At 64.2% G+C, this 12694-nt stretch overlaps 1 protein-coding gene across 2 annotated transcripts in view; it reads left to right on the forward strand.

The window, feature by feature from the left end:
- Positions 1–8261, forward strand: part of RASGRF1 (Ras protein specific guanine nucleotide releasing factor 1) — a 90546-nt gene extending 82285 nt beyond the window's left edge. For both annotated transcript variants that reach the window (XM_039216902.1, XM_039216904.1), the window contains 3 exons: positions 4632–4749; positions 6126–6194; positions 6994–8261. In XM_039216902.1, the coding sequence (XP_039072833.1) occupies positions 4632–4749; positions 6126–6194; positions 6994–7086 (280 nt within the window). In that variant the 3' untranslated portion in view covers positions 7087–8261. The remainder of the gene's footprint in view (positions 1–4631; positions 4750–6125; positions 6195–6993) is intronic.
- The last annotated feature ends 4433 nt before the right edge of the window (positions 8262–12694 follow it).

Raw genomic sequence — 12694 nt, forward strand, 5'->3', positions numbered from 1 at the left:
AGACACCCCGGGCCACCCCCGCGTCCCGCTCCTGCAGAGGGCGCCTCTCTCCCACGGTCCCTGCCCCGGGGCCTGGGGACGGGCGTCCACCCCCGGCGCACCCGCTGCCAGCCGCGTGCCCTCATCTCCCTCGCGCTGCTCCCCGCCCGGCCTCCGCCAGCTGCGTGTGCCATTGCTGCGTTCATCTCCGCCATGTCGTCCTCAGACATGCCCGCCATCCGTGCCCTCCCGCCAGGGCCACTCGGTGTCCCTGGGCGGAGCTTGTGGGGCCACCCCACCGTGCATTCACCCGCCTGTCCGTCTGCCCGGGCGCCCCTCCATCTGCCTCCTGCCCATGGCTTCCTCGTCCGCCGTCGCCTCCGTGGCCTGGGTCTGTCGCAGTCCCCACCGTCTTCCCTCCTTCCCAGGGGCCCGTGTCAGCCTGTCCCAGACGCCTCTGCTCCCGGCTGCAAGGGGTGGCGGGGGCCTCGGGCATTCGGGAGCTCAGACCTTTGTGCAAACGGGTTCTTGCCTTATGCACACGGAGGCCACTCCCTGCGGGGGAAGGCGGCCTGCGGAGGTGGCAGAGTGTCCTGCACCCCGTCTCCCTCTCTGGGTCCCCGTGCTGTGCACCCAGAGCTGTGCTGCTGAGTGAGCCCCGGGGCCTGTCCCACAGGCGGGACAGCGATCACAGGAGGGGTCACAGGCGGGGACAGGGATCACAGGAGGGGTCACAGGCGGGGACAGGGATCACAGGAGGGGTCACAGGCGGGGACAGGGATCACAGGAGGGGTCACAGGCGGGGACAGGGATCACAGGAGGGGTCACAGGCGGGGACAGGGATCACAGGAGGGGTCACAGGCGGGGACAGGGATCACAGGAGGGGTCACAGGCGGGGACAGGGATCACAGGAGGGGTCACAGGCGGGGACAGGGATCACAGGAGGGGTCACAGGCGGGGACAGGGATCACAGGAGGGGTCACAGGCGGGGACAGGGATCACAGGAGGGGTCACAGGCGGGGACAGGGATCACAGGAGGGGTCACAGGCGGGGACAGGGATCACAGGAGGGGTCACAGGCGGGGACAGGGATCACAGGAGGGGTCACAGGCGGGGACAGGGATCACAGGAGGGGTCACAGGCGGGGACAGGGATCACAGGAGGGGTCACAGGCGGGGACAGGGATCACAGGAGGGGTCACAGGCGGGGACAGGGATCACAGGAGGGGTCACAGGCGGGGACAGGGATCACAGGAGGGGTCACAGGCGGGGACAGGGATCACAGGAGGGGTCACAGGCGGGGACAGGGATCACAGGAGGGGTCACAGGCGGGGACAGGGATCACAGGAGGGGTCACAGGCGGGGACAGGGATCACAGGAGGGGTCACAGGCGGGGACAGGGATCACAGGAGGGGTCACAGGCGGGGACAGGGATCACAGGAGGGGTCACAGGCGGGGACAGGGATCACAGGAGGGGTCACAGGCGGGGACAGGGATCACAGGAGGGGTCACAGGCGGGGACAGGGATCACAGGAGGGGTCACAGGCGGGGACAGGGATCACAGGAGGGGTCACAGGCGGGGACAGGGATCACAGGAGGGGTCACAGGCGGGGACAGGGATCACAGGAGGGGTCACAGGCGGGGACAGGGATCACAGGAGGGGTCACAGGCGGGGACAGGGATCACAGGAGGGGTCACAGGCGGGGACAGGGATCACAGGAGGGGTCACAGGCGGGGACAGGGATCACAGGAGGGGTCACAGGCGGGGACAGGGATCACAGGAGGGGTCACAGGCGGGGACAGGGATCACAGGAGGGGTCACAGGCGGGGACAGGGATCACAGGAGGGGTCACAGGCGGGGACAGGGATCACAGGAGGGGTCACAGGCGGGGACAGGGATCACAGGAGGGGTCACAGGCGGGGACAGGGATCACAGGAGGGGTCACAGGCGGGGACAGGGATCACAGGAGGGGTCACAGGCGGGGACAGGGATCACAGGAGGGGTCACAGGCGGGGACAGGGATCACAGGAGGGGTCACAGGCGGGGACAGGGATCACAGGAGGGGTCACAGGCGGGGACAGGGATCACAGGAGGGGTCACAGGCGGGGACAGCGATCACAGGAGGGGTCACAGGCGGGGACAGCGATCACAGGAGGGAAGGAGATGGCAGCCCTGAGCATAGCTGGCGACCTGCCCACACAAGGAGCCCAGGCGCAGCCTCACCGCGGGGCCCTCAGCCCCAGCACTGGCCCCAGGCCTGTGTAGCTGGTCACTGAAAGGGTTTTGTGCCCACACCCAGGTAGTGAATGGCCTCTCCCAGCCAAGACTTGGCCCCTACGTCCTTCCTCTCCTCCCTCAGCCACTCTTACACCCCCCCCCCCCCCCCGCCCCGGGCCCACCGACGGCACATGCTGCCTGCACCCTGAGGCCCTGCCCAGACCCTTGAGCGCGGCCCGTCTGCCCTCCTCCTTCCCGGCCCAGAGGCTGGCCCTCCAGCTCCGTGCAGCAAGCTGTGGCCTAGAGTCAAGTCTCAGTAACGCTCGGTCACCGGCCCCGCTGGGGTCCGTTCTGGAATTGCCCGCCGGCCTGGTCTCACCCAGCACACGGTCGCGTAACTGCCCGCGGGTTCCAATTTGATCAGAAACCCTCGTTTAGAGGAACGCGGGGCAGGCTCTGGCTGCAGGAGGGGTGCTCGTCAGTGGACTGTCCGTGGGCCCTTCCCTGGGCCCCTCCTTCCAGGCGCCTCCCCGGAGAGGCAGTGACTAGGGATGGAGTTGTGACGGGGCTATGACGCCATTTGCGGGTGACGGACTCGGACACCGGCCATCTCCCCACGCTGGCTTCTGAGCCCAGTGAGCACGTCGGGAATCCACGCCCATGATCAGAGGAACCGCTGGCTTCCCACCACTCTGGGAAGCCCGAGACCCCGTAGGGCCTCCGGGAATACTCTGCTCGTCCCAGGGCTGCGGCCACGGCCCTCCCCCCGGGACAGGAGGCCTTCCCGCCCTCCGCGTCCCCGAGTCACTGTCCGGAGCAGAAATAGCCGGGCGCGCTGGCCCTTCCCCGACGCCGCTGGCCCGTGAACCCCCGAGTGCTGGCTCCGGGGCTGCCTCTCCGTCTCTGAGCCCCGTCCCTCAGCCCCCCAGCATCTACTGCGCAGACGTGGAGGCTGATGGGCGGGAACGGAGCCTGGCCTGTGGCTGTCACGGACGGTGTGGCCACAGGCCCCCATGGAGTCTTGTTTTTGTTATTTTTAAATCACAACCAGTAGGAACGTATTTCTTGTTTACAAGCACACACGTGCAAACAGGAGCAAAAGTTCACAAAGCAACATACACTCGGCCTGTGCGACGAACTCAGATATTTTCTTTTACCTCTGGGTTGTTGGGTTTGTTTTCATTTTTTAAAACGCTGATCGACACTCATCACCCCTCAAGAGAGTCACGACCTACAGGTCAGAAAACAGTTCTGTGCACGGTCTCCCTGACGCCCGGGGCCGCCTCCCTCCCGGCTTTGCCGCCCGCAGGCTGCCCTGTAATTAGCTCACGTCTTCCCCAAGGTAACTTTAAATAAGAAGGGAAAGTGCATCCGAATGGGAAACGGGAAGTCACCACAGTAGACACGGTGGAAACAAGGCCGAGGTGCTCGGGTCAGACAGGGGTCCCGACATTTGCCACCTCTCACCCCGGGACCTGTTGCTACTTGTTCAAAAAGAAAAATCGAGAGGAGACCTGCATGGTGATCAGCTCCATCGTGTGAGGGCGCCCTCGGGTCAAGGGTCACACGTAGCAAGCAAGGGGCAGAGGCACCTCCCTGCCCCCCTTCCTCCAGAGTGGGCCGCGTGGCCTCAAGGAGTCAGAAGTGGAGGACCGAAGGCCACCTGCATCTGTGTGCTGGGCTGAGGCGGCTGTGGGCACTGCCAGGGGTCCCCGAGGGCGTGGCTGGAGCTGTGCCAGAACACGGTGGCCGCTGGGCCCACACGAAATCAGTCTCTCCCTGGGGCCCTGCCCAGAGGCGCCAGGGCGATACCCCCCAGTAAAGCCGTAACGGAAGTCCCCCAAGTCAGGGCAGTGTGGCTCATCACTCCTGGGGCCCGTCTCCCAAAAGGCTCCCTCCCCAAAAAGTCACTTGTCAGCGACACTGTCCCCCAACCCCCTGCCTAGAAGCCACTTGCAGGAGGTGACCTCAGAGGGCAGGGTTTCCTGCGTGGCACCCCAGTGCTCGGGTGGGCAGGAGACCCTGTGCGGCGAGCTGGCAGTCAGGGCAGAGGAGGAGCGTCCAGGAACAGAAGTGGGGGGTGCTGGCAGGATGGGGGGGCGTCGGGTCCCCGGGAGGTGACTCCAGGCAGGGCTGGGTGGAGACTTTCGCTGCGGAGACCGGAGAGGGAGGTGGGAGGGGCTGGCAGCAGAGCCCGAAGCCTGCATCCAAGAAGGAGGGGGCCTTTCTGGCTTGGTGAGGGAGGGACCGTTGGCGGAGACGTCCACGCCGCTGGTCTGTGGCCGTCACCCCGAGGACTGACCCTGAGGCACTGGCAATCCCGGGCCTCCCAGCGCCCAGAAAGCCCTGAGCCCCCGGCACGTGCACGCGGGGCGTCTGTTGCCATAGACACGTTTTCAAATGAAAAACTTTTGTTTAATGTCATTTGCTTCGAAGTTGTGACCCACCCTGTGTCCCTTACCTGGGGATGTACCTCACTGACCTGGCCTTTATCGAAGAGGGGACGCCCAATTACACGGAGGACGGCCTGGTCAACTTCTCCAAGATGAGAATGGTACGTGTTCCGGGGCAGGGCAGGGGGGCCTCCAAACCAGAGTTGGGGCCCGGGACCACCTGACCTGCGATCAAGCCAGAGCTCCTGGCAGCCTGGCCCTGGCTTCTCCGGCAGGAGCCGTGGGTCCCCAAGGGGCAAACAGCATTTGGCCAGGCCCCCACCCCGGCCCGCCTTCCCACACTCCCTCGGGGGGAGCCTGCCGAGGGGTGCAGGTGCTTGGTACACTGCACCCCAGCTCACAGGGGAGCAGCCCAAGGCGTGCAGGGCTCCATGACCCACCCACGGTCACCCCGCAGGGGACAGGCAGAGCCAGCCACATGGACCAAGTGGGCAAACAATCACTGCATCACCTTCCGAGTGTGAGGAGGGAGGTGGGATCTGGGGGGGAACTGGGACCGAGAGGGAAGCTGGAATCTTGGGGGGAGCTGGGATCTAGAGGGGAGAGAGCTGGGATCTAGGGGGGATCTGGGATATGGGGGGGAGCTGGGACCGAGGGGGGAGCTAGGACCTGGGGGGGAGAGAGCTGGGATCTGGGGGGGAGCTGGGATCTGGGGGGGAGCTGGGACCGAGGGGGGAGCTAGGACCTGGGGGGGAGAGAGCTGGGACCTGGGGGGGAGCTGGGATCTGGGGGGGAGCTGGGACCGAGGGGGGAGCTAGGACCTGGGGGGGAGCGGCGAGCTGGGGGGAGCTGGGGGGGAGCTGGGACCGGGGGGGGAGAGAGCTGGGATCTGGGGGGGAGCTGGGATCTGGAGGGGAGAGAGCTGGGATCTAGGGGGGAGCTGGGATCTGGGGGGGAGCTGGGACCAAGGGGGGAGCTAGGACCTGGGGGGGAGAGAGCTGGGACCTGGAGGGGACCTAGGATCTGGGGGGGACCTGGGGGGCATGTTGTGGCCCCCCCCACTCCTGCTCACATCACCCTTGAATGGGTTCTATGTGATGGGGTTTCCACTCAACACACAGCTCCCTAGGAGGCCATCTCTGTCAACCATCCTGGTGACCTGGTGACAGGATGGGGCCCTGTGGCAGGTGCCTGGCTTTTGCTGAGACATGGGTGCTGTTTGGGCTGTTGGACAGCCTGTCCCCTCCAACCGAATGATGCCCTTTCTCTCGCATCATCAACCTGTAGATTTTTGACTAGTGTCACCCCGGACCCAGACTGCTGGTGCGAAGGAAGCCATGTGCCAACACAGGGCCCTCCTGGAGGCAGCGTGCGTGTGCGTGTGTGTGCGCGCACGTGCGTGTGTGCATGTGTGCGTGCATGTGCACTAACAGGCCGACTTCAGGCATGGCTGGCGGTGCCCACCTGTGCTGCGGAGCCGAGGGGCTGAGGGAGCCCGAGAGGGAAACGGGCTCCTGACACCGCCTCCTCCTCACAGATCTCGCATATCATCCGAGAGATTCGCCAGTTCCAGCAAACTGCCTATAAGATAGAACACCAGGTGAAGGTAAGCCGGTGGCCGTTTCCCCGTGTCACCTGTGCTGTCACACAGGCGCTCCATCCGCACACCTTCCCCCTGGGCCTCCACGCCCAAGCCCTTTCATCCCCTGACCGCCCGGGCCGCTCAAAGGCCAGCTCTTCCAGGAAGCCCTCCGTCTTCCTTCTCCCCCAGCAGCAGTGACCTCCCCCCTGCTCCGCGCGGCGTGCTGACCTTGCCGCCCCCGTCTGACTGTCACCTGCCCCGGGGTGGTTGGAGCCCACGTCGGGCCCCACCAAGCCAAGAGAGGCAGCGTTTACAACACCTTTTTGATAAGGGACGCTCCCTAGTGACAAAGTTCACAGGGCGGAAAGTCCCCGGAGGTGCAACCGCCTGTGATGTGGTTTTCCTTCTGCCCCGGTTGCAGAGCGAAAAAACCCAAAAGAGAGGGTTGCAAACAAGTGCCAGCTGCAGGAGCCTTGGTGAAGGGGGGCCGCTGCGCGGCTGGGGCGCCCGCCCCTTGGAGCCCATGCGGGCGCGGGGGGTCCGCTCGGCCGCGGGAGGCCCGATTCGCCTGCCTTCTCTGGGCTGCATGTCGCTCACGCTGTCAGCCTCATGCTTTATTCGGCATAAGCGTTGAAAGAACGTGGAAGGCGCTCAGCGCCTAGTCTGTGGCTGACCGCTCAGAGGGTCAAAACACCAGCCCAAAATCCTTCCCCGGGGGTCAGCGGGGGTGATTCCCCGCCCCCGCCACGCCCGCAGTCCGGGAGCGCAGCAAGCCCGCGTGCCCCCCGCCGCCGGCCACTTGCCCGTGCCTTCCCCCTGCCAGGTGACCCAGTACCTGCTGGACCGGTCCTTCGTCATGGACGAGGAGAGCCTCTACGAGTCCTCCCTGCGGATGGAGCCCAAACTGCCCACCTGAAGGGGGCGCCTGCAGCGGCGCCCCACGGACTGTGATGTGTACATAATTGTCTGGTTCCCGGATTTTCCTCTCAGTATGTGCTTCTCCAAGAATACAAATCCGTTCTCGTTCTTAGATCCCCGTAGACCCGGAATAGGAGTCTCTGCTCCGTTTGAGACTTCGCCGCCCGCCCCGCCCCCGCAGCGCCTCGTTCTTTCCAGCCGCGGCCGTCGCCCTCCCAGCCCCCCCCCCCTCAGACGGGGAGACGGAGCCCATGCAGACGCCGGCCTGGGCGCCACCCCGCTTCGTCCTTCCGCGGCCCAGGCCCCCAGGCTGAGGCGCCCCCCCCACCCCCGCCGGGCGCCCTTCCAGCATGTTCCACGTAGTCGTTATAACTGGGGGGGTGGGGGGTGGCGGGAGGGGACCACACCCTGAAGTCCAGTCATTCACGGATCTTCCCGCTGACGGTGATGCCAGTTTCCAAAGCAGCTTTTTCAGCCAAAATCCCAGGGGTCAGAACTCTCCGTCTCCCGGTAACCTGGACGGAGGGGGTCCTCTCCGCTGCGACCCACGCCCCGCGACACCAGCGCGCCCCGTGCGGGCCCCACGCGCTCCCTGCTCTAGGAATCGCGCCAGGTAGCATGAGTGGGCGCCTCCGTGAACCTGGCCGAGGCCCCGGAGCGTCCCCAGGGGAGCGGAGTCACCACACAAAGTCGCGCCGACTTCCGCCGACCGCTGCCCGGCACCCGCTGCAAGTCGGGGACTCAGAAGATGTCACTCCTCTCGCAGCCGCCTGACGGTCACCACAGCTTGCGTCGAGATGCTCTGAATCTGTGCGCTTCGTGACAGGGGTGCCCTCCGCAGAGCTAGGAAATCAAGCGAGTGTGTCACACACACCGGAGTCCCGTCCGCACGTCTCCCTGCGGGAGTCCAGTTGCTCGGTCAGTGCTCATGTTGCGACACCGGACAGCGGCGGGTGGGGGGAGGGGACAGGCCAGCTCGGGCGCGGCTGGCGGCCCCAGGACGGCGCACGGACCGCCCCCGCTGTAAGCAATACCGCAGTGGTATGAGGATTCCCTTGAGTCCTAAAATATTTCAACTTACAGCTTGTTTGGAAAAAAGAAATTTCCATTTTTGTAAAAATATATGTTTCCTGATTACCTCTTGCTAATAAATCTCTTCTATCTCAGGGTGAACGGTGAGTTTGATGGGTTTCATTCGTGCACTCCAGGGCTATCTGAGGCGCACTCGGTCCTTACCGGACCCTGGGCTGGGACCGGAGGGACAGGGACACAAGCCTGTCCTCGGGGACGCACGGTCCAGTGTGAGGGAGATCCGTTCGGTTATCCGCTGCCCCAAAACAATCACGCCGAAGCTTAACGGCTTCAAACAGTTTGTTAGATTTCAGAGTCTGGGGGCTGACGGGGGCCAGCCGGAAGCGCTCTCGTGAGGTCACGGTCGCAGCAGCTGGGGTTGGGTCATCTGAAGGCTCGGCTGGACGCGGCGTGCAGGAATGCGCTCTCAGTGGCGGGAAGCTGGTGCTGGCTGGGCGCTGCGCTGTCCACCCGGCACCCACAGGCACCCACAGCCGGCCTCTGCATGTGGCTTGGGCTCCGCACCGCCCCAGAGCCACCTTCCGGAGCCTCCGGGAAAGCTGCAAGGCTATTCCCGCAACATTCTGTGGATCCCACATGTCCCCGGGGCCTCGCCGGGTCACCAGCTGAAGGGGATCGAGCTGCGGGAAGAGGAGCAGAGGATCTGCAGCCTCTTTAAGTTACTGGAGAGACAGAACTAGAGCCACACTGTCACGGGAGGGGACAGGAAGGGCCTTGGGGCGAGGAGGAGAGGCCGTGGGGGAGGGCTGGGGAAAGCCTCACAGAGATGCGGGCTGGGATGTGCAGGGGTGACCTGGCAGGCAGAGCAGGCAGGGGCGCAGGCCCGGGCAGCACACGCCCGGCAGTGCGTGCTTGGCCGGGCAGCGGCTGGCGCCAGGGCCGCGCAGCTGGGGGCGACACGGAGGAGAGCAGGTGGTGGGAAGCCCGGAGGAAAGAATTCCGGGGCGCGGCTCCCGGCTGGGGCCAGCTGAGGCCTAGGACAGCCGTGGGGCCGGGACGTGGCCCCCAGCGCCTCCAGGGGCGACAGGAAGGTGAGCGGAGTGAGCCGAGGAAGAAGGGTCTGAGCACCCCCACCCCCACCCCCACGAAAGCAGCCCGGGGCCACCCCCAGGGCCTCCTCACAGTCACGCTGGGAACCTGGGCCCAGGACGCCACCCTCAGTTACAGGCACGGGGCCGAGGAAGGCAAGACCCACTCCCAGAACCTGCTGGGACCCCCAGCGCAGTCCCCCGGACAGCTGACAGGTTTCACCCCACTTCCGCCGGGACCCGAGCGCGAGGGCTCTACGCGGACTCCCTGCTGGGCACGGCCCGCTGCACCACTCGCCTGCTGGGGGGCTTACCCACAGGGACGGAAGTACTCATTAACTGAGCTGAAACATCTAAAGTGCTCCGCGCGGAAGAGACAGCTAACGGTGGGGGGAGCACAGGAGGGGTGCCGGAAAGATCTCTCGTGTCAAGCAAAGACACCGGCTGTTACCATCCGGCATTAAGGCCGAGCCGGGGCTCCAGGGACCTGGCCACCAGCCCAAGTCCCCGAGGTCCAGGCATGTGCTGAGCTTGGTGTCCCCTTCCTCTGAGGTCCTGGGAAAGGGGGGGGAACCACTACTGGGTATCAGTGTCCTTCAGGATGGGACCACGGCCCCCTTTCCCGTCCGCAGACAGACCCCAAGATGGCGGGCACACCAGACTGGAGCTCGATGTATTTCTTCCCCTGTTGCCCCCGGAAGGCAGGCAGCGTTCTAGCTAATTTGCTCCCCAGGGGACGTGTGCAGGCCGTCACAATCGGTCGGGGGGTAGGTGGCAATGGGACAGGGGCTGTGTCCCCGGGCTGGCCCCAAATGCCTGCCTTGCAGCTGCCATGAAGCTCAGCGAGGCGATTAGCGCACGGCAGACATGTGACACCCACAGGCTGCGGTTCGTTCATGAAATATTTACAGGACGCGTAGTCTCAGGTCACTCCGGGCACTGCGGACTCAGTTACGAGGACGCCGTCAGGGTCCCTGCCCCCACAAGGCCACCTGCTGGGTGGTGGGCAGTGGACAGTTTTTGAAAATACCGAGGGAAGGTGGTGGCGGGCAGCCCGCCTGAGGCTGGCACATCGGACCTGAAACCCAGACAATGCAAGACCGTGATGTCACCGTCACAGAAGCCACAAGGCCACGGGTCACCTGCACGCGGGCACACACACTGGCACGCTGCGGTGAGGCGCCGGGTGGCCTTAGAGGCTCTTCCAGGACAGGGAAAGTGAGACCAGAGGAACACACACCACCCCCATGTCAAATTTAAGGGGCTGCCAAAAGATCTCTGTCATAAAGGTGACATTCTAACGCTTTTAAAAAGTCCAAAATGAGGGGCGCCTGGGCGGCTCAGTCAGGTCAGCATCCGGCTTCAGCTCAGAACACGATCTCACCATTGGGGCCCCGCGTCGGGCTCTGTGCTGACAGCCTGGAGCTGCTTCGGATTCCGTGTCTCCCTCTCTCTCTGCCCCTCCCCCGCTCACGCTGTCTCTGTCTCTCAAAAATGACTAAACTTAAAAAAAATAATAAAATAAAAAAACAAAAAGTCAAAATTAACGTGAGCATGCACGATGAACAAAGAATGAGCGTTTGCAGTACAGACAGGATCAGTATTACTGATTTTTCCTTCGGCCTCAGGCTTCTGGTGGCTGCCCCCCCCCCACTTCCTTCGTAGGTGACAGGCTCAAAAGGGGACGCGGCTTTGCCCCAGGTTACGGGTGGGCTCAGGGGCTGTGGGCAGACTGAGGTTGTGGGGGAGCTCATGGAGCTGTGGGGGGGCTCGCGGGGTTGTGGGGAGCTTTGAGGTTTGGGGGGAGGTCTTGAGGCTGGTGGAGGGCTCCCGGGGCTGTGGGCGGGGCTGTGGGCCCCCAAGCCCAGGAGGGAGCTTGTTAAGGTCAGAAGGCACTAGGAAGGTTGCCCCTGGCCGCCCAGCCGCTTCCGCTTCCCGCTCCCGCCCAGTGTTTAGCAACCGTGGCCTCCTTCCCAACAGGGGCCGGTTGTTGCCACAAGGTTATGATGGTGTCACCGGACACACACGCCCCCCAGGTACTGACCAGGCTCCTATGTGTGCGACCCTGGTAATGAGCATCCCACCCTGTCCCCGACCTCCTAGAGCGCCGGACCCAGCTGGGGACAGGAGACCCACCCAGCTAATGACCCCCGAGTTTCTGGCCTTGGCCACCCCTCCTTCCAAGCTTCAGGCCCTACAGCCAAACATCTAGAAGCCATCTCCATGGGGGTGCCCCACGGCCACCTCGACTCCACTGGGCCAGACCGACCTCAGCGTCCCGCCCAGGTGTGCCGGCCAGAAACCCAGCGGTCACACCCGGCCCCGCCTGCAGGGGGTCCCTGGCCTGTGTCAGCCTCCTGCGTCCGCTCCCAGGCAGGTGGCAGCTTGTCACCTGGGTCCGGCAGCTCCCCAACTACAGGTGCCCTCCACACGCTTGCAGGCTGCCAAGGACTCCCCCAAAAACCCACCCAAGTGAGTCAGATCAGCCACCATAATGGTGCTTACTGACTAGTGTACTCAAAACTAGAACTTCAGGAAAGTGTTTAAATAACTATATCCATTTGTTTAAGAACAGCAACAACCGCGGCACCCCCCCCTTGCGGGCACACACCCGGGGAGCAGCATCTGGGTCCCGGAGGGATGACTGCGCGCTGGCGCTCACAGCAGCCACCCGAGCGCCCATCGACGGATGGACGGATAGACGTGCGTGGTCTGTACACACAAGTCAGCCCTAAATACGAGTGTAGGGGCGCCCGGCTGGATCCATCTGTGGAGCCAGGGACTCTTGATCTCAGAATTGTGAGTTCCAGCCCCACCTTGGGCGTAGCGCTTACTTAAAGATAAAATCTTTAAAAAAAAAATTTTTTTTTTAATTTTAAAGAAAGTGTAGCGGGGGCTCAGGGAAGCACGCACACCTGGCTCCTGGTCCCAAACAGACCAGGCTTGGCCACCCGCCATGGACAAAATCCGAAGGCAGAGAGGAGTGGGGGTGGGACGGGAAAAGAGCTGGTCTCCGGAGCCCCCCAGCCCCAGAAGACGGGCCGTAGCGTCTCAAAGTGTGGAAGGGCCTCGGGGTTTATCTGAGGAGATGCGGGCCACGGAGGTCCACAGTCCCCTTTGCACTCAAGACGCCTCATGAATTCTTCCTTAGCTGACTTAACTCCCATCCCCCACACTTTCCACAGCAGATGGGCCTTGAGGACACTGCCCAGTGACATGAGCCAGACACAAGGGACAGAGTTTGCAGGATTCCTCTTAGAAAGTAACTGAAGTTTCACGTTTAGAGACAGGAAGTCCACGGTGGGGCTGGAGGGCCAGGGACTGGGGGGAGGGGTACACGGGGGTGGGCTGAGGGGGGGGGGGGGGGGGGGGGGGGGGGGGGGGGGGGGGGGGGGGGGCTGGGGGCGGGGGGGGGGGGAAGCAGGAGCTGGGCAGTGGGAGTGCGGGCGCTGGTGTTCGGTGGGGCAGAGCCTCCGCTTCACGAGA

This window comes from Hyaena hyaena, unplaced genomic scaffold, assembly GCF_003009895.1.
Source record: "Hyaena hyaena isolate Hyena2069 unplaced genomic scaffold, ASM300989v1 scaffold_13, whole genome shotgun sequence".
In the NCBI taxonomy this organism is placed as follows: Eukaryota; Metazoa; Chordata; class Mammalia; order Carnivora; family Hyaenidae; genus Hyaena; species Hyaena hyaena.